This window comes from Hypanus sabinus, chromosome 4 (assembly GCF_030144855.1).
Source record: "Hypanus sabinus isolate sHypSab1 chromosome 4, sHypSab1.hap1, whole genome shotgun sequence".
Taxonomy (NCBI): Eukaryota; Metazoa; Chordata; class Chondrichthyes; order Myliobatiformes; family Dasyatidae; genus Hypanus; species Hypanus sabinus.
In genome coordinates this window covers 155,415,733-155,442,339 of record NC_082709.1, presented here as the reverse complement: position 1 = coordinate 155,442,339, position 26,607 = coordinate 155,415,733, and the positions used below count along the sequence as shown (strand labels likewise).

The 26,607-nt window shown below is 46.0% G+C and overlaps 1 protein-coding gene across 1 annotated transcript in view; it reads right to left on the bottom strand.

Moving 5' to 3' along the window:
* Window positions 1–252: 252 nt before the first annotated feature.
* The window catches only part of si:ch73-264p11.1 (uncharacterized protein LOC100000923 homolog), a 210,698-nt gene continuing 184,343 nt past the window's right edge, over window positions 253–26,607 (bottom strand). The window contains exons 4-6 of the mRNA XM_059968510.1: window positions 11,018–11,081; window positions 5,169–5,328; window positions 253–388 (exon numbers count right to left, since the gene is read on the bottom strand). Coding sequence (XP_059824493.1) covers window positions 351–388; window positions 5,169–5,328; window positions 11,018–11,081 — 262 coding nt within the window. The 3' untranslated portion in view covers window positions 253–350. The remainder of the gene's footprint in view (window positions 389–5,168; window positions 5,329–11,017; window positions 11,082–26,607) is intronic.

Genomic DNA, 26,607 nt, shown 5'->3' with positions numbered 1-26,607 from the left:
TGACCCTCTGTGTGCTACAAATAATCAGACTTGAGGTCACCCCAAAGGCCTCTCTCCATTTTGAGCACTCAGAGACCAGTGGTTCCAGTGAGTTTGTGGTAATGGTTCATTTTTCAAGAAGCTTTTGAGATGATCCCTAAATCATTTCTTTTCCTTCTCGCTATAGAGCCATATTTTAGGAGGCTGGTGTTCAGCATGCAAACAACCCATTTGAAGCTGAATGAACTTGAACAGAGCCTAACTTTTGGGCTAGTTGCCAATAGGAAGGACATCAATGGACTTGTCTTGCCAGTGGATTTTGTGGATTTTGAAATGACAAAGTCAGTGGTGCCTCTTTTTTGTTATTTTCATTAAGGAATGACTTCCACGTAATCTGGATCATCAACTTCTGTAAAATAAAAACAGTACTGAGTTTAGATCATCTGGCAAAATGGATTTCTGTTCCTGCATTGTTCTGGTTTCATTTCATTCCTGAGTTTTATGGAATCCATGCAGTACTCATTGGTTCTGACAGTAGACATGTATTATTATCAGATTATTGTGTGACTGAATGAACCCCTACCTTTCAAGTTTGAACTTCTTGATTGTGAAATTGTTATTTTGAAAATTGAACTACAAATTCAAAACATTCTCACATTAATTGTAGTTTTTTCATTGCTCATCAAAATGTATATTTCCTGGAAAAAATAACAAACTCAAGGCAAAGCAAAGAGCATAAATACTTGAGAAGTCTGTCAGGAAAAGTTCCTAAATGTTGACTGGACTGTTGTGCAATCTTGCTCCATTTCTCTACCAGGCTTTTTAATACCATCTCTCCACTTTTCTGAAATTAATTCAGTTAAAGAAAATATAACTAACCATTAGACATTGTACAGTCAGTGGTTACTTTTATCAGGCACCTCCTGTGCCTTATAAAGTGGCAACTGAATGTATGTTTGTGGTCTTTCGCTACTATAGTCCATCCACTTCAGGGTTCGATATGTTGTGCGTTCAGAGATGTTCTTTTGCGTACCACTGTTGCAAATGTGGTTTTGAGGCATTGTCGTCTTCCTGTCAGTTTGGCTCATTTCCTCTGACCACATTCTAAGTAACTCAGATCATATTTCTATCATATTCTGCTGTTTGATCTGATCAACTGAACCTCTTGGTCATCTCTACGTGCTTCTATGCATTGTGTTTCTGCCATATATTTGGCTAATTAGATGCTTGCACGAACAAGCATCCGAACAGGTACGTATACTCAGGTGGCCACTGAGTGTATTTAATGATAGCAGGTCTTGCATGTTAATTTTTTCTCTTTTCTTCACTCCAGCCGTCCTTTATACCCATTTGTAAAATTGTTTCTGTCACTGAGCAGATAACAATGTAAATTTTCCTATGTGCTTTCCATGGAAAATCAACAGAATCTTTACAACACTTGTTAGAGAGTGTGTACTCAATCATTTTGGTATCTGCTTCTGATGTAGCATTGGACCATGAAACAAGTTAATAGCTTTTTTTATACAGGTGGTCCCCGAGTTACGAACATCCGACTTACAGACAACTCGTACGAAGAAGGAAAACACCGTCCGCCATTTTAAGTCGGATCGCGACACCGTCCACTATTTTAGTCATTGTCATTGACACTGTTGAGTGTTTAATTTTGTATTGGGCTTAAATTTTTCTTAGTAAGATTCACCCTGACCCCCCCCCACCCCCCCACCGGTTCCGGTTGGCTGGTGACATAGTGAGATCAGTGCCGGGCTGGAGAATGGAGGTTTCCGATTTCAATCCAGTGACAGACTGCTCCCGTGCCGGGTCGACGTCGATCCGGTGACTCCCGTACCGTCCCTGCCGGGTCGGCGTCGATCCGGTGACTCCCGTACCGTCCCTGCCGGGTCGGCGTCGATCCGGTGACTCCCGTACCGTCCCTGCCGGGTCGGCGTCGATCCGGTGACTCCCGTACCGTCCGTGCCGGGTTGGCGTCGATCCGGTGACTCCCGTACCGTCCGTGCCGGGTCGGCGTCGATCCGGTGACTCCCGTACCGTCCGTGCCGGGTCGGCGTCGATCCGGTGACTCCCGTACCGTCCCTGCCGGGTCGGCGTCGATCCGGTGACTCCCGTACCGTCCGTGCCGGGTTGATGTTGATCCGGTGACTCCCGTACCGTCCGTGCCGGGACGACGTCGATCCGGTGACTCCCGTACCGTCCGTGCCGGGTCGACGTCGATCCGGTGACTCCCGTACCGTCCGTGCCGGGTCGACTTCGATCCAGTGACTCCCGTACCGTCCGTGCCGGGTCGGCGTCGATCCGGTGACTCCCGTACCGTCCGTGCCGGGTCGACTTCAATCCGGTGACAGACCGCTCCCGTGCCGGGTCGGCGTCGATCCGGTGACTCCCGTACCGTCCGTGCCGGGTCGACTTCGATCCGGTGACTCCCGTACCGTCCCTGCCGGGTCGGCGTCGATCCGGTGACTCCCGTACCGTCCCTGCCGGGTCGGCGTCGATCCGGTGACTCCCGTACCGTCCGTGCCGGGTCGGCGTCGATCCGGTGACTCCCGTACCGTCCGTGCCGGGTCGGCGTCGATCCGGTGACTCCCGTACCGTCCCTGCCGGGTCGGCGTCGATCCGGTGACTCCCGTACCGTCCCTGCCGGGTCGGCGTCGATCCGGTGACTCCCGTACCGTCCGTGCCGGGTTGATGTTGATCCGGTGACTCCCGTACCGTCCGTGCCGGGTCGACTTCGATCCAGTGACTCCCGTACCGTCCGTGCCGGGTCGGCGTCGATCCGGTGACTCCCGTACCGTCCGTGCCGGGTCGACTTCAATCCGGTGACAGACCGCTCCCGTGCCGGGTCGGCGTCGATCCGGTGACTCCCGTACCGTCCGTGCCGGGTCGACTTCGATCCGGTGACTCCCGTACCGTCCCTGCCGGGTCGGCGTCGATCCGGTGACTCCCGTACCGTCCCTGCCGGGTCGGCGTTGATCCGGTGACTCCCGTACCGTCCGTGCCGGGTCGGCGTTGATCCGGTGACTCCCGTACCGTCCGTGCCGGGTCGGCGTCGATCCGGTGACTCCCGTACCGTCCCTGCCGGGTCGGCGTCGATCCGGTGACTCCCATACCGTCCCTGCCGGGTCGGCGTCGATCCGGTGACTCCCGTACCGTCCCTGCCGGGTCGATGTCGATCCAGTGACTCCCGTACCGTCCGTGCCGGGTCGACTTCGATCCGGTGACTCCCGTACCGTCCCTGCCGGGTCGGCGTCGATCCGGTGACTCCCGTACCGTCCCTGCCGGGTCGGCGTCGATCCGGTGACTCCCGTACCGTCCGTGCCGGGTCGGCGTCGATCCGGTGACTCCCGTACCGTCCGTGCCGGGTCGGCGTCGATCCGGTGACTCCCGTACCGTCCCTGCCGGGTCGGCGTCGATCCGGTGACTCCCATACCATCCCTGCCGGGTCGGCGTCGATCCGGTGACTCCCGTACCGTCCCTGCCGGGTCGGCGTCGATCCGGTGACTCCCGTACCGTCCGTGCCGGGTTGATGTTGATCCGGTGACTCCCGTACCGTCCGTGCCGGGTCGACGTCGATCCGGTGACTCCCGTACCGTCCGTGCCGGGTCGGCGTCGATCCGGTGACTCCCGTACCGTCCGTGCCGGGTCGACGTCGATCCGGTGACTCCCGTACCGTCCGTGCCGGGTCGACTTCGATCCGGTGACTCCCGTACCGTCCGTGCCGGGTCGACTTCGATCCAGTGACTCCCGTACCGTCCGTGCCGGGTCGGCGTCGATCCGGTGACTCCCGTACCGTCCGTGCCGGGTCGACTTCGATCCAGTGACAGACCGCTCCCGTGCCGGGTCGGCGTCGATCCGGTGACTCCCGTACCGTCCGTGCCGGGTCGGCGTCGATCCGGTGACTCCCGTACCGTCCGTGCCGGGTCGGCGTCGATCCAGTGACTCCCGTACCGTCCGTGCCGGGTCGGCGTCGATCCAGTGACTCCCGTACCGTCCGTGCCGGGTTCATGTCGATCCGGTGACTCCCGTACCGTCCGTGCCGGGTCGATGTCGATCCAGTGACTCCCGTACCGTCCGTGCCGGGTCGATGTCGATCCAGTGACTCCTGTACCATCCGTGCCGGGTCGATGTCGATCCGGTGACTCCCGTACCATCCGTGCCGGGTCGACGTCGATCCGGTGACTCCCGTACCGTCCGTGCCGGGTCGACGTCGATCCGGTGACTCCCGTACCGTCCGTGCCGGGTCGATGTCGATCCGGTGACTCCCGTACCGTCCGTGCCGGGTCGATGTCGATCCGGTGACTCCCGTACCGTCCGTGCCGGGTCGATGTCGATCCAGTGACTCCCGTACCGTCCGTGCCGGGTCGATGTCGATCCAGTGACTTGACCTCGTAAAAAAGACACTGCCACCTCCAGTTTAAATCCCCACGCGGAATATTGTTGAGGATCAAATACCCAAACCCAGCACAGCCCCCATTTGTCCAATTTAGCATGTCTTAGTGCAGTGGTCCTTAGGACCCAGCAGACCTCGGGAGCTGGTGGAGCTCGGGACCCACCGCCCACAGTGTTTCTGTTCCATTGATGGGAAGTGATCGCGATTGAAAATAAAGTGGAAATAATAAAGCGTTTGGAAAGAGTTGAAATGCCACCAGTCATTGGAAAAGTGTTAGGCTACAGTCGGTCAACAATTGGAACTATTTTAAAGGATAACAGATAAAGTGAGAATATTGGAGCATGTGAAAGGCCCTGCCCGGCTGAAAGCTACAATTATTACTAAGCAACGCAGTGGTTTAATGATTGGAATACATATGTTTCTTAAACATTTTATATGCATAGAAAGGTAAAATATATTCTATATACTAAGACAAACGTTTGACTAACTGACGCTAAATAATACCGGATGTACTTGTTCCGACTTACGTACAAATCCGACTTAAAGACGGACTCAGGAACGGAACTCGTACGTAACCAGGGGACTACGCGTATAATATTTATTATATAAATAGATGCAGAAATATTTGTGTAGTGTGTGCAACAATTTATTAAATGTAGTATTGTAATATTTATTGTAAGTTATAAGAATTGTTATTGATTGTATTCATTTATTTTTCCATCAGATTGGTAGTCTATATATAAAAATTATAATGATAAGAAATAAAAAAAGTAAAATCTTATCATACCATCATAAATATTCGTTGAACATTCTCCATCCTCTGTCTTAGCTTTACTTCTTTGCAGAGGGTAACACAAATGTGTCACTAGACCTTTGTGAGGTTTTTCATAGTAATCAATTAAATCTGGCAGGCGTTTGAAGAACTTTTCTTTAACTCCAAATCCAGTCTGTACAATGAAAGTAACAATGCATCCATTTAAAAACTTGGTACAATTATATATTTCCACGATATAGTCAACCTCGGAGTTATTTTCAGATTGAAAACCACAGCCAAAAGAAATATTTCAAGAAATATATTTGGTCCCCTTTACAAATGATCAAGCTCTTTTAATGCCTCTTTCACAATTATAAAATTCACCATGTGAAACCTGCTACCTTTATGAAAAAAACCTTCTGTTTTTATCTTTTATAAAGTATGCTCTTTTATAAAATATTTTCTTTATACTTCATATAGTGCAATTTCAAGATTAATTTGCACTTATCAAGTGAAAGATTGTTCATGTGAGGAATGTTACTGATAGAGAACAGTTTGTATTTTCTCTTTCTGCACACTAGTGGAATCCACCTCTTTCCTTACTTAGTCCATAGCAACACATCAAATTGCAAACGGGTTTCGGTTCATCTGATCTGCTTAATTCAATTTATTTTCTTTGTACTCTTGCAGAGAAATGAATACTGTATTCCATCAGCGTTTTACTTAGGGATTAAAGGAAAATGAGACTTATTGACTTATCTGCACTGACTTATCTGTTCAGATACCTAACAACAGTCTCCCAAAGCAAACACCCTCTTCTGAGTTTAGTCATGAGAAGATATTATCAGGTAGACAGAGAGAATGATTCAATATAGTGTTGTTCAAAGTTTAAAGATCTTCGCTATTCCCAGTGATGCCTGGTGTTCCCTGCCCCATGAATGGAGTAGGAGGTTTAGAAAGGTAGGAGAAATTCAAGAAAGTGCATCAGGAATACAGACAGGTTTTGCATCAGTTGTGAAACAAGTAAACCTTCTCACAAATTTCTCACCTATTACCACTTGTCCCATCTGAAGGTGTCTGCAATTTTCACACTGGCCTCATTAGCCGCTTCTGAACACACGGAATTTCAGTAAAGGTAAGCCATCTACAATCTTGATGATAGCCTAAGAGGTGCCACTCAGTGTAGATGCAAATATTAAACAATCTGACCTGTGACTAATAGCTTGCATTAAAAAAAACCAGAAGTAATGCCTTCATATTAAATTAGTATTCAATTGGGCTGGATACAAATCAAAATCATGAATCCTGGAAACCTGAAATAAACTCAAAATACTTCTGTGATGTACAGAATATTGGTTTGTTCTTGGAAAAGAAGGATAGGGTACAACGAGAGATAAATTTGATCAGGTGTATTAATTTTAAAGATCTGCATTGGATGCACTAATGAAGCAGAAAACAAATTTGAGCCTAAGCCCCTGTTAACTTGTGGCTGTTCTCTGAAGAATGTTTTTGCATTCTTTTTTTAAAGAGATACAGCATGGCAACAGGCCTTTCAGCCCAATAAACTCACACTGCCCTATTAAACCCATGTGACTAAAATTCACTTGTACAGAACCGTTTGCACGCACACAAAGGTCAGCTAACCATATATACTTATAAGATCTAATTTGTTATCCTCAATACTATGATAGGTCTGTAGTTTCTCAAAACTAAAGTATACACTGTCTTGACCATATTATTTTTTTGAGACCTCAAGATTAAGATGAAGAACTCTGATGAAAAGTTTTTGATCTGAAATATTAACTGTTTCTCTTCCCGCAGCTGTAGTCTGACCCTTTCAGGTCAGTTTTCTTGAAACTCAAGAAGTGTGACTGATCCAATTCTTTTGAAGGGTTCATGAAACAACATCAGCTTTGTAGGAATATAAAAAAGTAACAGATCCAGAAACTGGGTCCCATCGAATACCATCACAAGAACAAAGGAATCAAATTGTAGTTGTAGATACTTACTCTGCAACTTCTTCAACACTAGTAAAAAAGCTTAAGTGCCATGACAGCTATTTGTAAAATTGGTGAAATGTTCTGGTCTGGGTCTCAGGAGTCATAAAATCATGAATATGAATTTATAGTACCATGTTCATGCCAGGCAAATGAGGAGTTTTTGGGCTGTTCGCAAATCCCTTTATACAATCCATTCAAATGTGCATTGATTAAATCTCTCATACTGTTTCAAAGAATACAACATATGCCTTGCCAATCTTTTTTTGTCAAAAATTCTAACTTTGGCATCATCTTATAAATCTCCTATACACCATCAGAGATAGTACCACAATATCCCTGTAGTGCATTGCCCATAATTGTCCTCATTTTATAAGCTGTGTCCTTACTACCTCAGTGTTCTCTTATTTGATGGATCAGCCAATAAAGACTAAAATGCCTATGCATCCTTAATTATCACATACACATGTCTGGAGTAAGTAGACATGCACCAAGGCCTTTCTCAAATCTTTAAAATAATTATCATGCATATACTTGCCTGGCTTTCTCTTCCCAACTGCATAACCTCACATTCCTTTGGAATGCATCCATTTGCCGTTTTTTTTTTGTGCCTAGTAGACCAACCCACTGATAACCAGAAAACTACAACTTGTTATTCAGCACAATCTAACCAGTGTCCTCATCTGCAATTTTCTTCACCATTTTGCATTTCACACATCAGTTCTTTGAAGTAATAACCGGAAAAGATTGATAAGGGCAGAGCAGTGGACATTATATATATGGACTTTAGCAAGGTCTTTGAGAAGATTCCATGTGGAAGGCTGGTCTGGTGGGGGGGTGGGGGGTTAGATTGTATGGTATCCAGGGAGATTTAACTAAATGGCCTGATGGTGGAATCAGAGGATGAAAGTGTAATGTTGCTTATGGGATTGGATGCCTGGGACTAGTGGTGTGCAACAGGGAATTTTGCTGGGCCCATTGTGGTCATCATTTATCTGAACAATTTGAATGAGAATGCACAAAGTGTGGTTAACAAGATGGCACTAAAATAGATAGTGTTTTAGGCAGTGAAGAAGTTTATCAAAAATTACAGGGGGTATTTCTCAGCCAGATAAGTGGCTAAAGAATAGCAAATGACACTACATTCAGATAACTGTGATTTGCTACATTGTTAAAAGTCAAATCAGGGTGGGATTTTCATAGTGAATAGTACGGCTCTGGATTGCGTTGTAGAACAGAGGCACCCAGGGGCACAAGTACATAGTTCCCTGAAAGTGACATCATGGACTTTGTCAGTCAGGTCATTGAGTACAAGATATTGGTGTGATCATACCTGGCCTATTGTGTAAAGTGTTGGAGGAAAGACATCATTCAGCTGGAAAGAGTGCACAGAAGGTTTATGAGAAGATTGCCATGACTCAAGGGCCTGAGTTATAGGGAGAGGTCGGACAGGCTGGGACTTTATTCCTTAGAGTGTAGATGTGGTTTTATAGTGGTGTATAAAATCAATGGGCCATAAATACAGTGAAAGCACACTGTATTTTTCTGAGAAAAAGGTAATCAAAAACAACAGGTTATAGGTTTAAAATGATATGGAAAAGATTAAAGAGGGACCCGAGGAGCAACTTCTTCAAGCAGAAGCCAAGCACACTTATGCAACGAGCTGCCAAGAAGTGACAATAACAAGATTTAAAGGACATTGACAGGTGATTAGATAGGAATGGTTTAGAGTGATATGGCCAAATGTGGGCAAATGGGACTAGCTCAGATGGGCTTTTTGTTCAGCATTGTCAAGTTAGGCCAAAGGGCATGTTTCTGGGCTGTATTACACTATGACTCTTTGGCTCCTGCATTTTGGTTCAAGTCATGGACAGCTAACACAAAAAGCAAATGTGTCCGTACCAAGCCCTACGGAACCTAGATAAGAGCACCTGTATGGTTTTTCACCCTGTTGCAAACCACTGCATTGTATATCAATGCATTTAGTTAGTTTTGTATCCAAATGCCAGTTTCTCTTGAATCCTGTGGACTTCTATTTGTTATTCTGTCTGTTATGCAGAACTTTACCAAATATCTTGCTAAAATCAAACTGTATCAAATGCACTCCTTTCATTAGTCTCCCTTTTGACCACCTCAGTAAATTTAGAGTAACACCTTATATTTTGTCTGGATAGCCTCCAACCTGATAGCATGAATATTGATTTCTCGTTCTGGTAAAATAATCCCCCCCCCCTTTCCCCCTCCCCACTCTGACCTGTTACCTCTTCTCACATGCTTATCACTTCCCCTTAGGTCCCCTCCTCCTTCCCTTTCTCTCATGGTCCACTCTTGTCTCCTATCAGATTCCTTCCTCTCCAGCCCTTGACCTTCCCCACCCACCTGGCTTCACCCATCATCTTCTAGCTAGCCTCCTTCCCTGCCCTCACCTTTTTACTCTGGCTTCATCCCTGTCCCTTCTCAGACCCGAGGACGAGTCTAAGGCTGAAGCATTGATTGTTTATTAATTTCCATAGGTGCGGTCTGACCTGCTGGGTTCCTCCTGCATTTTGTGTGCTGCTTTGGATTTCCAGCATCTGGAGGCATTTTCAAGTTTACAACTTTCTGTTGATGATTTTCCTTAATTACTTCTGTTTTCTGTCTAGGTTCTGATTCATACTGCCCTGGAACATTTTCTAAAGGTAGTCTTCTTTTCTAAGGAATTAGGTTTGGATCAACAATCCTCCCATGTCCTTGGCAAAAAAATCTACTGAGCTAGCTAGCACAATGAAAAGAATTCATAAACATAAAACATAGAATCGTTGTCATATCTCACTGCTAAAACACTTTTGAATGGACCACTTGTACAATAAAATGGACTCTTGACCTCACAATCTCCCCTGTCATGAACCTTGCACCGATCTGTACGTCTGCTCTGACTTCCTCTGTAACTGTAACACTATATTCTGCCTTCTGTTATTGCTTTTCCCTTTCTAGGACCACAATGTATTTCTGTTTGAAATGGGTGGCAAGCAAAAAGAAGTTTTACAATGCATCTTGATATATGTGACAACAATCCACCCAGTCCAATTGCAGTTAAAGAGCCTTACATTTGCCATGTGTCCACTAACCATTATGCTAATCTGACTAAACTTGTCTGTTTGCACATGATCCATATTTCTCCATTCCCTGCCTGTTCATGTGTCTGTCTAAATGCCTCTCAAACATTGCTATCATAAAGCAATACAGCCTCCCCGGCATTGCCTTCCATGTACCCACAAATCCCCACGTAAAAAATGACCTGCAAATCTTCTTTAAACTTACCCCTCCTCCCCTTATAACTATACCCTCTACTAGGCTTTTCCATCCTCAGAAAAGGACTTACTATCTATCCTACCCACACTCCTCATAATTTTGTATATTTCTATCAGGTTGCCCTTCTCTAACTCCCACACTCCAGAGAAAACAATTCAAGCTTGTCCAAAGTCTCCTTGTAGCTAATAAATTCCAATCCAGGCAACATCCTGATGAACTTCTTCTGCATTCTCTCCAAAAGCTTCACATCTTTCCTATCGTGTGGCAACCAGAACTGCCCACATAACAAAACTATAAACAATTTGTATCGCAGTTCTCCGTAATCCAAAACCTCAAGAAATACAAGTTTAAAAAATTGTTTTCATTATTTAATCTTTTTCACATAAGATCATTTTGTACATCAATGTTCCAAAGTGTACTGCCATTGATTGCACACTTTCCTCTTGCATTTGTCCTCCCAAAACACACCACCACTCGCTTGTTTGGATGAAGCTCCACTCAAATTTCCAACTGAACCCTACTGGTAATCGAGTAACAGTCAGAAATGGAAAAAAAAAACTTTAACTATAATTAAGTAACTTTAACTTTTCTTACCTGAAGCATAAAATGTCCATGATGATTTTTGAAAATTCGATATGTATATACAACTTTATGACAGCTAAAAAGAAAATGGAAAACAGTGTAATTTGTAATGCATCACATTTATTAATTGCACTCAAACAAACTCTGCTTACGAATTGGTCAGGGTGAAATGTTCAGAAATGCAGTTGTGAACCTTAAACCATTAACAGAATAGGAGAAAATATATTGTCTGACCTCAACCGGGGAGGCAATCTCACTCAATTCGAACACAGATAGGAAATAGGATGTGTAAACTATTGTTCTTATTTTAGAGGAAATAGCTTTAAAAAGGCTCATTTTACATGCCTGTCTGTAAATCAGGAGTAAATTGAGAGAACTGCGGCTCCATCTGATTGAAAAAATGAATTTGAATTAAGAGTGTCAAGCCTTTGCTTTAGCATGAAACAAAATCTTGACTTGAAATTTAGCCTGCATTTACTGAATTGAAGCCAGTCATCCCAACACTTTGACTGTCATTTAAGTTACATAAAACATAGAACAGTACAGCACATTACAGGCCCTTCGGCCCACAATGTTGTGCCGACCCTCAAACCCTGCCTCCCATATAACCCCCCCCCCACCTTAAATTCCTCCATATACCTATCTAGTAGTCTCTTAAACTTCACTAGTATATCTGCCTCCACCACTGACTCAGGCAGTGCATTCCATGCACCAACCACTCTCTGAGTGAAAAACCTTTCTCTAATATCCCCCTTGAACTTCCCTCCCCTTACCTTTAAGCCATGTCCTCTTGTACTGAGCAGTGGTGCCCTGGGGAAGAGGCGCTGGCTATTCACTCTGCCTATTCCTCTTAATATCTTGTACACCTCTGTCATGTCTCCTCTCATCCTCCTTCTCTCCAAAGAGTAAAGCCCTAGCTTCCTTAATCTCTGATCATAATGCATACTCTCTAAACCAGGCAGCATCCTGGTAAACCTCTTCTGTACCCTTTTCAATGCTTCCACATCCCTCCTATAGTGAGGTGACCAGAACTGGACACAGTACTCCAAGTGTGGCCTAACTAGAGTTTTATAGAGTTGCATCATTACATTGCGTCTCTTAAACTCTATCCCTTGACCTATCTACCCTATCTACCTGTGAGGCGACTTTCAGGGATCTGTGGACATGTACCCCCAGATCCCTCTGCTCCTCCACACTACCAAGTATCTACAACACTATCTACAACACCACCAACCTTTGTGTCATCTGCAAACTTGCCAACCCACCCTTCTACCCACACATCCAGGTCGTTAATAAAAATCACGAAAAGTAGACGTCCCAGAACAGATCCTTGTGGGACACCACCTGTCACAACTCTCCAATCTGAATGTACTCTCTCTACCATGACCCTCTGCCTTCTGCAGGCAAGCCAATTCTGAATCCACCTGGCCAAACTTCCCTGGATCCCATGCCTTCTGACTTTCTGAATGTACAATGTCCTGGGTATGTTACTCAAAATGGCCTCTTTGGTTTGTTACAAGTAGGAATGTTTCTTTGTCGGATAAGTGTTTCTCTCGCCGTTGTTTCACTTTAGAATGGCTGATATGGTAATTGTCTTCATTTGTTAATCAATGGGGAATGTTATTGTGTCTTGTGATGCTGGGAACTTGGGGGAGGGGTTTTCGCGGGTTTTTTGGAGAGGCCGAGGAAGACGCTGAGGAAGGTGGACGTGTGCTGGACTGCTCGTAAGGCCACCGGGGTGGTCCCAGGTGCGACGGCCGGATGGGTCGATTGGTTCTTTGATTGAGCTCCAACGAGGGTTGGAGAGTGGCTGGATCTCCTTTTTCCCCTAGACATATACCAGCCTGTGGGTAAGGGTTACATTTGTGGGGGGCTTGTCCGGGATTGGATTGTCAGGGGCTGTGGAATCGCGCAGGCAGCAGAGCGGAGATGGACAGAGATAAGTTTGTTTGTTGGTGTCAGTTTGAAGGTGTACCAGTACAGTACGCATGCGTAGTGAGCGGAGTGGATTTTCGAGTTTCGGGAGACGCGATAGTGAGGGGTTTAAGTTCGGTGAAGGGTATTGGGCAGGTAGAATTGGTAGCTAGACGGTGTGGTAAAGAGGTAGAGTCTAGCTGGGTGTTGGTTTGTACAAGTGCTGAAGTCAGGACGGTGGAACTGCCGGCGACGGTCAGTGTACTGGGGGAGGAGGGGCCGTGGGGGCTCCACTCCTTCTCCAAGGATGAGGCTGAGGAGACATCGGGGGAAGAGCTAGAGCTAGAGGTGGACCCCAGAGAGGTGCCCGGCACTAGTAAAAGGAGGTGGGAGGAGGGAGTCGTGACTAAGCCCCGCTCCCCAGGTAGGGTGGAAGCCTCGGAGCTGGCAGCCGCACTTAATTCCCTGGTGGGGGTGGCCGAGAGGCCACGGCTGAAGCTGGGGGTGTTCTCCGGAGCCAAGCCTACTCCGGATGGGGAGGTGGACTATGAGACCTGGATCGAGCATACGTCTTTGATGTTAGAGGAGTGGCCAGGCTCAGAGGAGGAGAAGAGGCAGCGATTGGTGGGAAGTTTGAGGGGTTTAGCAGCCAAAACCATCCGGGAGTTGAAAGCTGAGAAGCCTGGGGCCTCAGTGGAGGAATGCCTAGAAGTTTTGGAGGGAGCGTTTGGGTTGTCAGGGGAACCCTGGCTGCTTTTAGCAGAGTTTCAACGCCTGGAACAATGGAGAGGGGAAAAGCTCTCCGAGTACATATTTAGGATGGAGGGGATGCTTTCGGGGCTGCGGCGCCGGGGGGTAGTGAAGGCGACTGACGTGGCTAGCGTGAGGATGAGTCAGCTATTCAGTGGCTCTCTGGAGGAGGACAAGGTGGCGTGGACTATCCGGCAGGCTTATAGGAAAGGTCCCCCTCCATCCTTCGGGCAACTGATTAGAGAGGTGCGAGAGGAAGAGAGAGCGTTGGGGCAGAAAAGGGGCACGGGCCTACGGGAGCAATCCTCAGCGATACAGGAAGTGGTGGCTGGGTGGAGGAATGACAATCCCCCGGGGAGTAGGGAACCCCCTTTGGAGGGGAGGGACAGGGGAGGTACCTACTCTCAGGGGCGATCAGTGCAGTGGATTGGGAGCAGGAGCTGTCCTGGGAGAGGAGGGGCGGCCGGCAGTGTGTGCTTTAACTGTGGGAAAGAGGGGCATTTCAGGCGGAGGGTGTGCTATAGCTGTGGAGAGGAGGGTCACTTTAGGTGGGATTGTGAGCGACAAGGTGTCCCACGGAGGACAAGCCCCCCATGACTAAAAAGGGAGAGGTGTCGGGAAACTTAGGAGAGGCTCAGTGAGGGAACGGACTGGAGCCTCTGGAGGAACACGTTCCCAGAAATCAGCCGGAAGACCACTGGGTGCCCACGCCTCTGTTCCGGATGGGCTGGTAGGACCCCGTGCCAGTGTGGGTCTACGGATAGAGGGAATTTACGCAAAAGCCGTTCTTGATACGGGATCGCAGGTGACCTTATTGTACCGGTCTTTCTACAATCAATATCTAAAGCATTTGCCCGTAACACCATTTGACGCCCTGCAGATTTGGGGTGTGAGTGATGGGTACCCGTACGATGGGTACCTATCGGTGAGATTGGAGTTCTCGGAGGGCGATGTGGGAGTGTCGGAAGCTATTGAGACGTTGGTGTTGGTGTGTCCTGACCCGGTGGAAACCAGTGGTGCTGCCCTCCTGGTGGGGACTAACTCCCCAGTTGTGCGACGGCTCCTGGGAGCTTGTAAGGAGAAAGGGGGGGAAGACTTTCTGGAGACCCTCTCGGTGCATCCAGTGTTTCGAGCAGTGTTCGCAGAAGAGGTTGCCTCCCAAGGGCTGGACCCGGAGTGTAAACGAGGGACGGTGTGGTGTACGCAGGCGAGGCCCAAGGTGATCCGACCAGGGGAGGTAGCACTAGTGATGGGGACCCCCAGATTCCCAGGAGTGCCGACGGGAGAAGCCCTGTTAGTAGACACCCCAGACGATCTTGAAGGGAAGACCCGATTTCCGGCGGGGGCGCTGGTGAGGCCCGAAGTGCAGAGACCAGGGGTGGTACATGCAAGGCATATAGCTATAAGTGTCAGGAACACCACGGCAAGAGAAATCACCTTTAAGAGGGGAATGTCGCTGGCACATCTGTTCCCGGTGACGGTAATATCTAGCGCACCAGTGAGGACCCCTAATGGGGAGGGATCGGAGCATCGAAGGGAGCTGACCGCTGAAGCCTTTAACTTCGGGGATTCCCCTGTGTCGCCGGAGTGGAAACACCAGCTAGTGGAGAAGATGCTGAAGATGGAAACTGTTTTTTCTCGGGGCGAGTTTGATGTTGGCTGCGCCAAAAGCACTCGCCACACCATCCGGGTGACGGAGGACACCCCGTTCCGAGAGAGATCCCGGCGGCTGGCTCTGGCAGATGTTGAGGACGTGCGACAGCACTTGTGCAAGTTGAAGGAGGTAGGAATCATAGCTGAGTCTCGAAGTCCTTATGCGTCCCCAATAGTGGTGGCACGGAAGAAGAATGGGCGAGTGCGCATGTGTGTTGACTACAGGACGTTGAATCGGCGAACTGTCCCTGATCAATATACTGTCCCAAGAGTCGAGGATGCGTTGGCCTGCCTGAGCGGTGCGAAGTGGTTCAGTGTGCTGGATTTAAGAAGTGGGTATTACCAGATCCCGATGTGTGCGGCCGATAAAGAGAAGACCGCTTTTATCTGCCCGCTGGGGTTCTTTCAGTTCGAACGAATGCCCCAAGGCATATCCGGAGCCCCAGCCACCTTCCAGAGGCTCATGGAGAGAACTGTGGGGGATATGAATCTGTTGGAGGTGCTGGTGTACCTGGACGATTTGATAGTGTTTGGATCGACTTTGGAGGAACATGAGGAGAGGCTGTTGAAGGTGTTGGACCGGCTTAATGAAGAAGGGTTGAAGCTTTCCCTGGACAAATGCCAGTTCTGCAAGTCGTCGATTAACTACATTGGCCATATCATTTCGCGAGAGGGAGTGGCTACTGATCCAACCAAGATAGAGGCCGTGACCACCTGGCCGAGACCCCAGAAAGTGGGTGCTCTGCGCTCATTTTTGGGGTTCTGTGGGTATTACCGGCGATTTGTGAAAGGATACGCCAAAGTGTGTCACCCGTTGACTCAGCTGTTGTGTGGCTATCCCCCGGTGGGGAAGAAGAGGACGGGGAACCAGAGGCAGGACGCTGGAGGATACTGGAACCCGGCGGAACCTTTTGGCTCGAGATGGGATAATCAATGTGAAGAGGCGTTCCGATCTTTGAAAAGGGCCCTGACCCAGGCCCCAGTGTTGGCTTTTGCCGATCCCCAGAGGCCATATGTGCTGCACACGGATGCCAGCCGAGAGGCTCTCGGGGCTGTTCTGTACCAGGAGCATGGCAAAGCATTGAGGCCGGTAGCCTTTGTCAGCCGAAGCTTGTCGCCATCGGAGAGAAACTATCCCACTCACAAGTTGGAGTTCCTGGCGCTGAAGTGGGCGGTGGTGGACAAGCTGGGCGATTACCTGTACGGAGCCAAGTTTGAGGTGAGAACGGATAACAATCCTCTCACTTATATTTTGACTTCGGCGAAGCTGGATGCCACAGGACATCGGTGGCTGGCGGCCTTGTCGGTATATGATTTCAGCCTGAGGTACCGCCCCGGAAGCAAGAATGTCGATGCGGATGCATTGTCTCGTCGGGAGCCGGGGGAGGAGGAGAGGGACGAGGAGTGGGAGAGTGTCCCTGCCCCTGGAGTGAAGGCGATGTGTCAGTTTGCTATCACCGTGAAGGCCGAGGGAAGAGGGAGGCTGGAACGAGCCGTGGACCATTTGGGGGTTTTTGACGACGCCATACCCCTAGTTTACTGTGACCTGACCGCTCTGGGGACTAAACAGTTGCCGGAACTGAGTCCGGGGGAAGTGGCAACTGCTCAGCAAAATGACCCGGGCATTGGCACAGTGTGGAGAGCGGTTGAGAAGGGGGATGGGGCGTTGGCTGAGAAGGCGAAACACCCATGCGTGCCTCTGTTGTTGAAGGAGTGGTCTCGGTTGAAGTTAAAGAACAAAATCTTGTACCGGGTAACGACGCCTCCGGACCAACCCCGCTGTTGGCAACTGGTCCTGCCGGAGGAGTATCGACAGGCTGTACTCCACGCCTTACATGATGATTCTGGACATTTGGGGGTGGAAAAGACATATGGATTACTCAAAGACCGGTTCTACTGGCCCCAGATGAGGGGGGACGTCGAAGAATACTGTAGGGGATGCCGTCGTTGCATCCGGAGGAAGACCCTGCCAGCGTTGGCGGCTCCACTGTCGCATTTGCAGAGTGCGGGACCTCTGGACCTGGTATGTATGGATTTCCTGTCGATTGAGCCTGACACCAGCAACACCGCGAATGTATTAGTCATCACACTCGCTATGCTCAGGCATTTCCCACCAAGGATCAGAAGGCGACGACAGTGGCGAAGGTGTTCTGGGAGAAGTATTTTGTGCATTACGGCCTTCCCAGGCGAATCCATAGTGATCAGGGGCGGGACTTTGAGAGCCGCCTTATCCAGGAATTACTGACTATGCTTGGGGTTGAGAAATCCAGGACTACCCCTTACCACCCACAGGGAGATCCTCAGCCAGAGAGATACAACAGGACCCTGTTGGATATGCTCGGGATGCTGGAGATTGGGCAGAAAAGCAGGTGGAGTCATCATATTGGACAATTGGTTCACTGTTACAATTGTACTCGCAATGATGCTACAGGGTATTCACCCTATTATCTGATGTTCGGGCGGGAAGGGAGGTTGCCCATTGACGTGTGTTTTGGAGGTGGAGTGGGTGAATTTCCCGGGAAGTCCCATCTAAAGTACGTGTCCGACATGAAGAGGGAGTTACAGCGGGCGTACGAGTTGGCCGAGGCGGCGGCTACCAAACAAAATCAGAAGAATAAGATGCGGTATGATCGAAAGGTGAAGTTTGTACAATTATTACCGGGCGACCGGGTCCTTTTACGGAATTTGGGACTCCCTGGTAAGCACAAGTTGGCAGATCGATGGGCGGCCAGCCCCTATGTAATAGAGAGCCAGATGCTGAACCTGCCTGTTTACCGGGTGAAACCTGAGGATGGAAAAGGGCCTATCAAGGTACTCCATAGGAATCACCTGCTGCCACTGTATATTGTATTGCCTACTACTTTTTTTAATTTTAGTAAACTCTTTAAAGTGTATTTCATAACGGTATTTGTTGTGGGTTTGATACTGTTGGCGGGCGCGAGGCATTAACTCGATTCTCACAGCACCTGCGTGTACGGGAGGTGGGTTGGAGAGTGGCTGGATCTCCTTTTTCCCCTAGACATATACCAGCCTGTTGGGTAAGGGTTACATGAATAAGCCTACTGTGTGGAACCTTGTCAATTGCCTTACTAAAATCCATGTAGATCACATCCACTGCACTACCCTCATCTATATGCCTGATCACTTCCTCAAAGAACTCTATCAGGCTTGTTAGACATGATCTGTCCTTCACAAAGCCATGCTGACTGTCCCTGATCAGACCATGATTCTCTAAATGCCCATAGATCCTATCTCTAAGAATCTTTTCCAACAGCTTTCCCACCACAGACATAAGGCTTACTGGTCTATAATTACCCGGACTATCCTTACTACCTTTTTTGAACAAGGGGACAACATTCGCCTCCCTCCAATCCTCCGGTACCATTCCCATGGACAACGAAGACATAAAGATCCTAGCCAGAGGCTCAGCAATCTCTTCCCTCACCTCGTGGATCAGCCTGGGGAATATTCCATCAGGCCCCGGGGACTTATCCATCCTAACGTATTTTAACAACGCCAACACCTCCTCTCCCTTAATATCAACATGCTCCAGAACATCAACCTCACTCCTATTGTCCTCACCATCATCAAATTCCCTCTCATTTGTGAATACCAAACAGAAGTATTCATTGAGGACCTCTCTCACTTCCACAGCCTCCAGGTACATCTTCCCACTTTTATCTCTAATCGGTCCTACCTTCACTCCTGTCATCCTTTTGTTCTTCACATAATTGAAGAATGCCTTGGGGTTTTCCTTTACCCTACTTGCCAAGGCCTTCTCATGCCCCCTTCTTGCTCTTCTCAGATCCTTCTTAAGCTCCTTTCTTGCTACCCTATATTCCTCAATAGACCCATCTGATCCTTGCTTCCTTAACCTCATGTATGCTGCCTAGATCTTCCACCTCACTTCTCACCCATGGTCCCTTCACCCTACCATTCTTTACCTTCCTCACCAGGACAAATTTATCCCTAACATCCTGCAAGAGATCCTTAAACATTGACCACATGTCCATAGTACATTTCCCTGCAAAAACATCATCCCAATTCACACCCGCAAGTTCTAGCCTTATAGCCTCATAATTTGCCCTTCCCCAATTGAAAATTTTCTTGTCCTCTCTGATTCTATCCTTTTCCAGGGAGCGGTGGTCACTGTCCTCCAGATGCTCACCCACTGACAGATCTGTGACCTGACCCGGTTCATTACCTAATACTAGATCTAGTATGGCATTCCCCCTAGTTGGCCTGTCAACATACTGTGACAGGAATCCATCCTGGACACACTTAACAAACTCTGCCCCATCTAAACCCTTGGAACTTATCAAGTGCCAATCAATATTAGGGAAGTTAAAGTCACCCATGATAACAACCCTGTTATTTCTACACCTTTCCAAAATCTGCCTCCCAATCTACTCCTCGGTATCTCTGCTGCTACCAGGGGGCCTATAGAATACCCCCAGTGGAGTAACTGTTCCCTTCTTGTTCCTGACTTCCACCCATACTGACTCAAAAGAGGATCCTGCTACATTACCCACTATTTCTGTAGCTGTAATAGTATCCCTGACCAGTAATGCCATGCCTCCTCCCCTTCCCCTCCCCCACCATCCCTTTTAAAGCACTGAAATCCAGGAATATTGAGAATCCATTCCTGCCGTGGTGCCAGTAATGGTGCTCTGTAATGGCCACTACATCATAATTCCATATATGTATCCAAGCTCTCAGTTCATCACCTTTGTTCCTGATGCTTCTTGCATGAACCATGCTAGCAAACCTACCTGCAAGGATATTGCTCCCGTCGAGTTCAGGTGCAACCCATCCAATCTGTACAGGTCCCACCTTCCCCAGAAGAGATCCCAATGATCTAGAAATCTAAAACCCTGCCCCCTGCACCAACTTCTCAGCCACACATTCAACTGCCATCTCCTCCAATACTTACCATCACTATCACGTAGTACTGGCAGCAATCCTGAGAACGCCACCCTTGAGGTCCTGTTCTTCAGCCTTCTGCCTAATTCCCAAAACTCACATTTCAGGACCTCATCCCTCTTCCCGCCTATGTCGTTGGTCCCAACATGTATCATGACTTCTGGTTGCTTTCCCTCTCGTACCAGGATGTCATGTACCCGGTCAGAGACATCCCGGATCCTGGCACCCGGGAGGCAACAAACCATGCAGGTTTCCTTCTCATGTCCACAAAATCTCCTGTCTGCTCCACTGACTATAGAGTATCCAATGATGACAGCTCTCCTCTTCTCCGTCCCATCCTTCTGCACCACAGGGTCAGACTCAGTGCTAGAGGCCCTGCCACTGTGGCTCACACCTGGTCGGTCATCTTCACCAAAAGTATCCGGGACGATAAACTTATTATTCAGGGGAATGGCTACAGGGGTGCTCTGCACTACCTGTCTACTCACCTTCGCTTCCCCCCCCCCCCGACTGTCACCCAACAACCTGCTTCCGGCAGCCTAGGTATGACTACCTCCCTGTAGCTTTCATCTATGTCTGCCTCATTTTCCCTTATGAGTCGAAGGTCATCCAGCTGCCGCTCCAGATTCCTCACACGGTCTTCCAGATCACCCAGCCGCAAGCTCTTCTGGCAGATGAGACTGCGGGAGAGGAGAGTTCCCCCAAGACTGCCACATTTCACAGGAGAGGCACATCACCGTCTCAGGAGGCATTGTAAAGACTAACTGGGAATAAGCTCATCCTCCGCCTCTTCTCGTCAAAGCCTCAAATCTCCACTCCTTCACTGGCCGCTTTCCACAGGCTGCTCTGCTTAAGCTACCCCTCTATTTATTTCTTTGAGCTTTTCAAATTGCTTGGTCACCTGAACTCGATTGCCCAATCAGTTGCTTTCTGCTGAGTCTGAGCTATTCAAATCTTGATTGTCTAATCAATGGCTTTCTGCTGAGCTATTCAAATCTTGATTGACTTGATAGCACAGTCCAACTGCCAAAACTGCCAGAATCTCTCGAGTCAAAGCCTCAAATCTCCACTCCTTCACTGGCCCACTCACTCACTGGCTGCTTTACACTATGCATTCACTGAAAATTCTCATTTTTAAAATTTTTATTGATACATAATCTTCTACAGCTATAACAAGATACAAGACTTCAACAAGTTGATATATATACAATCAATAAAGCTGAAGAAAAAAACTTATCAAAAAAGAATAATATACAATATTGAAAAAAAATTATTTTACAAAGAAAAGAAGAAAAAAAAGAGAACCCCAACTAAATAAAAAAAAGAAACCACACTAACTACAAGAGAGGGAAAAAGAGAAAAAAAAACCCATTAGGAATCAACTCCTGGAGCAACATGTCTTACCATCATCTATATATATATATATATAAAATGAAGAAAAATCATCAACCACCAATTTACATTTATACAAAATAAAATTGGAAGGAAACCTTATAAATTAATTCAAATTAAATGGTAATATTTGGCAAAAGAGCCTCATCTTCTCTCAAAATCAAATCGAGGATCAAAAGTTCTACTTATTTTTTCCAAACTGAGACATAACATTACTTGAGAATACCATTGAATTAATGTAGGGACAGAGGTATCTTTCCATTCCGATAAAATTGCCCTTCTTGCCAACAATGTAACAAATGAAATTACATGCTGGTCTGAAGATGAAATACCCTGAATATGATGTGGAACTTTTCCAAATAGAACAGTCAGTGTGTTAGATTGCAAATGAATTTTCAGAGCTTTAGAAATTGTAGAAAATAAAGATTTCCAAAAAGATTTTAATGAAGAACATGACCAGAACAAATGTGACAAAGTGGCTACTTCAGTTTTACACCTATCACAATTGTTATGAGTGAAATTTGAAAGTGTATCTGTATTATTCTTGTAGTTAAGACCACTTCTGTATTTTGTTAAACTCTGTAATTCAGTAATAAGCTTTATTAGTTAATTTTCACCCTGGTGAAAATTTCCAAAAGGATGGGGGTGTTATGAGTGATGGACAGACCTGATGGACAATGGGGTGCAGAGTTAACCATTCCCCCCCTTGTGAACTACGAACTATTGCTGTTGTTATGCTGCTCATAAGAAAGAGATAAAGCCCAGGCAAGAACATCTGCTACAGATAAGAGAGGGAGAGAGACTGTTGATTTTCTGTATTTTGACTCTTCCTGGATTATTTATCTTCTACTACAAGGACTTTACTTTGCTCGTTAACATTCCTCAGGAGATAGCAGGAGTGGCCTGATTTGATGGACATGGTCATTCAGTGTTGATGGATAGCTGAGACCCCGTGAGTGGGGATAAAAGACAGGTCTGGAGAGACACCCTTCAGACACTGACTGAGTGTTGGGAACCCACAGAAAGGTGGGGGCTTCGGAGACCGAACCAGGAGATCGGTCAATAAAGCTCACAGTGTTGCAGCCGGGCCGGTGGGGATGTGTGTGTGTCCACTCATGCCAGAGTGACAAATCCACCACAGAAGAACGGTCTAGCTGAAGACCAGAGGGGTCATAACTGAATGGCCACAACGACACGACGGATTAAGAAAGCCACAAAAGGTTTGCCTGCCGCAGCTGTTGCTGTTACATCTTGCTCTCTCTCTCTCTCTCTCTCTCTCTCTCTCTCTCTCTCTCTCCAACGATTTCAATACAACAACCATAACTACTTCAGCATTTATGAACTGAACGCTATACTTTCCATGACAATTCATTTACCCCTAGACATCGATAGAGCTTGTTTATTATTGATTATTATTATTCCTACACTTTTAGGTTTATTACGGCTACCTTGTGTTATATGTATATTTGCATTATTGATATTGTATTGTGTAGTTTACTAATATACACCTTTAGTTTTATTACTCCAACGGATTCTTCTTTCTCTGCTGGTCAGACACCCAGTTACGGGGTACGTAACACAATAATTGTCTATATTAGGAAATATTTTGGATAGTCTCTCCTTTGTTAAATAATAATGGTGAACAATTTTATATCGAATTAAGCGGTGATTTATATCAAAGAAGAATTGACCATTTTCAGAACTCGCAACCAATCTTCATTAACAAAGGTCATATTAAGTTCTCTCTCCCAATCTTGTTTAATCTTTAGTGAGAGGTTATCTTTTTGTAGTAAAAATAAATTCTAAATTCTACCAAAAGAACCTCTTACTAAATGATTCATATTCAAAATAGTATCCAACAAATGAGATTCTTGCATATATGGAAACTTAGATGTATTTTTGTAAAAAATGTCTAACCTGAAGATGTTGCAGAAAATGTGTATGAGAGAGAGAATATTTGCTAAATAACTCTTCAAAATTCATCAATCGACCATCACAAAATAAATCCGCAAAAAAACAGATCCCCTTATTTCTCCATAAGAGAAAAATGGGATCGGTTATCGAAGATTTAAATTAAAAATTTTGATATAAGGAGTTAGACAATTTAAATTGTTTAAAATTTTAAAAATTGTGAAACTGAAACCAAATTTGTAAGGACTGTTTAATAACAGGGTAGAGATTTATATTTGGAATTTTAGAGAGTTGTAAAGGTAATGGAGCTCCTAATAATGTGGTTAAATGAAATTGTTTGATAGCTTTTAATTCCAAACCAATCCATGCTGGTTTTTGGCTCTTATCGAGCCAATATAGCCAAAAACATAATTGTTGAATATTAACAGCCCAATAATACAATCATAAATTAAGAAGAGCAAGTCCACCATCATTTTTTAGAATTTTTGTAAATGATACATATTAATTCTTGGTCTTTTATTGTTCCAAATAAAGGACGAAATAATAGAGTCAATTCGATCAAAAAAATTTTTAGTTAAAAAGACAGGTATATTTTTAAAAATATATAAAAATTTAGGTAAAATCATCATCTTCACAGCATGGATACAACCTATTAAAAGAAAATGTAAGTGGGTTCCATCTAGAAAATAATTGTTTCATAGAGTCCATTAAAGGAACAACATTAGCTTTATAGAGATCTTTATATTTTTAGTAATTATAATACCTAAATATTTAAAAGAATTAACAATTCTAAATTGAATATCATTGTATATAAAAACAGGAGCATTTAATGGAAACAATTCACTTTTATTTAAGTTAAGTTTGACTATCATTTATGTTACGCTATGCATTCACTAAAAATTCTCATCAGATATTTAAAAATATATTCATTCATCCATGCCCAGATAAGAAGCAATGTAAATTCTTTACAGAACTTTAGAGCCATTTAAGGCCCCAAATATACCTTCCAAGTGAGGCAACACTTCACCTGAAACTCTAGCAAATTTGTCCACCACATCTGGTGCTCCCAATGTGGTCTCCTCTACAAAAATGAGACCCAATGTAGACTGCTGAACACTTCAAGCACCTTCACTTCATCCATCACAAAATGGATGACAAAAGGTACCCAGTGGCCTCCTATTTTAATTCTACTTCTCATTCCCATTCCAACATGTCAGTCTCTGCTGCCCTGATGATGCCACACTCAGGTTGGTGGAACAACACCTCATATTCCATCTGGGTAGCATCATGATGACATCAATTTCTTCAACTTTTGGTAATTTCTCCCACCCTCCCCCTTCTCTCTTTTGCCTTTCCCCATTCTTGCTCCCCTCTTAACCTTTCTCTTATCCTCACCTGCTCATCAGTTCCCTCTCCTTCCCTTTGTCCCATGGTCCACTCTACTCTCCAGCCCTTTACCCCTTCCACATATCACCTCCCAGCTTCTCATATCACCCGCTCCCCGCCCCTGTCCACCCACCATCCCCCTCACCTGGTGTCACCGGTCACCTGCCAGCTTGTACCTCTTCCCTCCCTCCACCTTCTTCTCCTGGCTTCTTTCATCTTCATTTCTAGGGTCTCAGTCCAAAACATCAACTATTTATTCTTCTCCATAGATGCTGCCTGGTCTGCCGAGTTCCTCCAGCATTTTGTGTGAGCTGCTCTGAATTTCCAGCATCTGCAGAACTTCTTGTGTGTATGGAAAGATGTTCTTGCCTTTTTGATGAAGGGTTTCAGACCTGCATCATTGATACTGTTTCTCTTGTCACAGATGCTCCTGATCTGATAACTATTCCTAGTGTTTTTACTGCCATCCTTGATGGATTTAACATTCACCACTGATATCACATACAAATTGTACTACATTTCTGCTAAAAGCTTAGGAATACTTACAATAAACATTTTAAATTACATTAATTAAAAAAACTGTGGATCTAAGGGAGAATGGTTTATTTAGTACTTTTATAGCAGTCCTGACCAATTGCCCTTCACTTTTTCTACTGGTCAGAGAATGGGACATTGGTATAAAGTTCCTCCCCTCGCGTGCTTTGTTTAGCACACTGGGCAATCTTGTTGCTTCTTTAGTGTTTGTCTGTTTTAGGTGGATGCAATGTGTAGAGAGACTGTGAGGAAGAATAGTCAGGGCTTAAATGCAATTCAGTTGGATAGGTTGAAATGAGTATATTTTAATGTGAGAACAATCTGGAATATGAGTGATGAACTTAGAGCATGGATCAGCAGATGGGACTACGACTTTGCGACCATTACAGAGACTCGACTGTCGCAAAGTCAGGATCAGCTGCTGGATGTTCTGGGATTTAGATGTTTCAAAAGGGACAGGGAGGGAGGTAAAAAGAAATAGGGTAGGGGTATTGCTAATCAGCGATAGTATCAGAGCTACAGAGAGGATGTTGTGGTGAGATCATCTGCTTGAGTCAGCGTAGTTTAAGTCTGAAACAGGAAAGGGAGAAATCATTCTATCGAACCCCTCCCCAGCAGAGACATTAAGGAGCAGATCAAGAGGCAGATTCTAGAAATTTGTTGTCATGGATGACTAGGAAGGACACACCTAAACAAATTTTGCTCCATCTAACTCCTTTGCACTAAGGAGGTGCCGATCAATACTAGGGAAGTTAAAGGCAACCATGACAAAATTAAGTGACCTTTAGCATAGTCTTGGACAGGGATAGGAGCAGATGGTATGGAAAAATATTTAACTGGGGGAAGGTGAATTATGATGCAATTAGGTAGGAACTTGAGACCATGAATTGGGATTAGATGTATGTAGGGAAATGTACAACAGACCTGTGAAGTTTGTTTAGGGAGCACTTGCATGGGATTCTGCTTATTTTTGTCCCATTGAGGCAGGGGAAGGATGGTAAGGTGAAGGAACCATGGTTGACAAGAGAAGAACATCTAGTCAAGAGGAAGAAGGAAGCCTACTTAGGTTTTGAGAAGTAAGGATCAAACAGACATCTTGAAATTTATGAGGTAGCCAGAAAGGAGTTTAAGAAGGGACT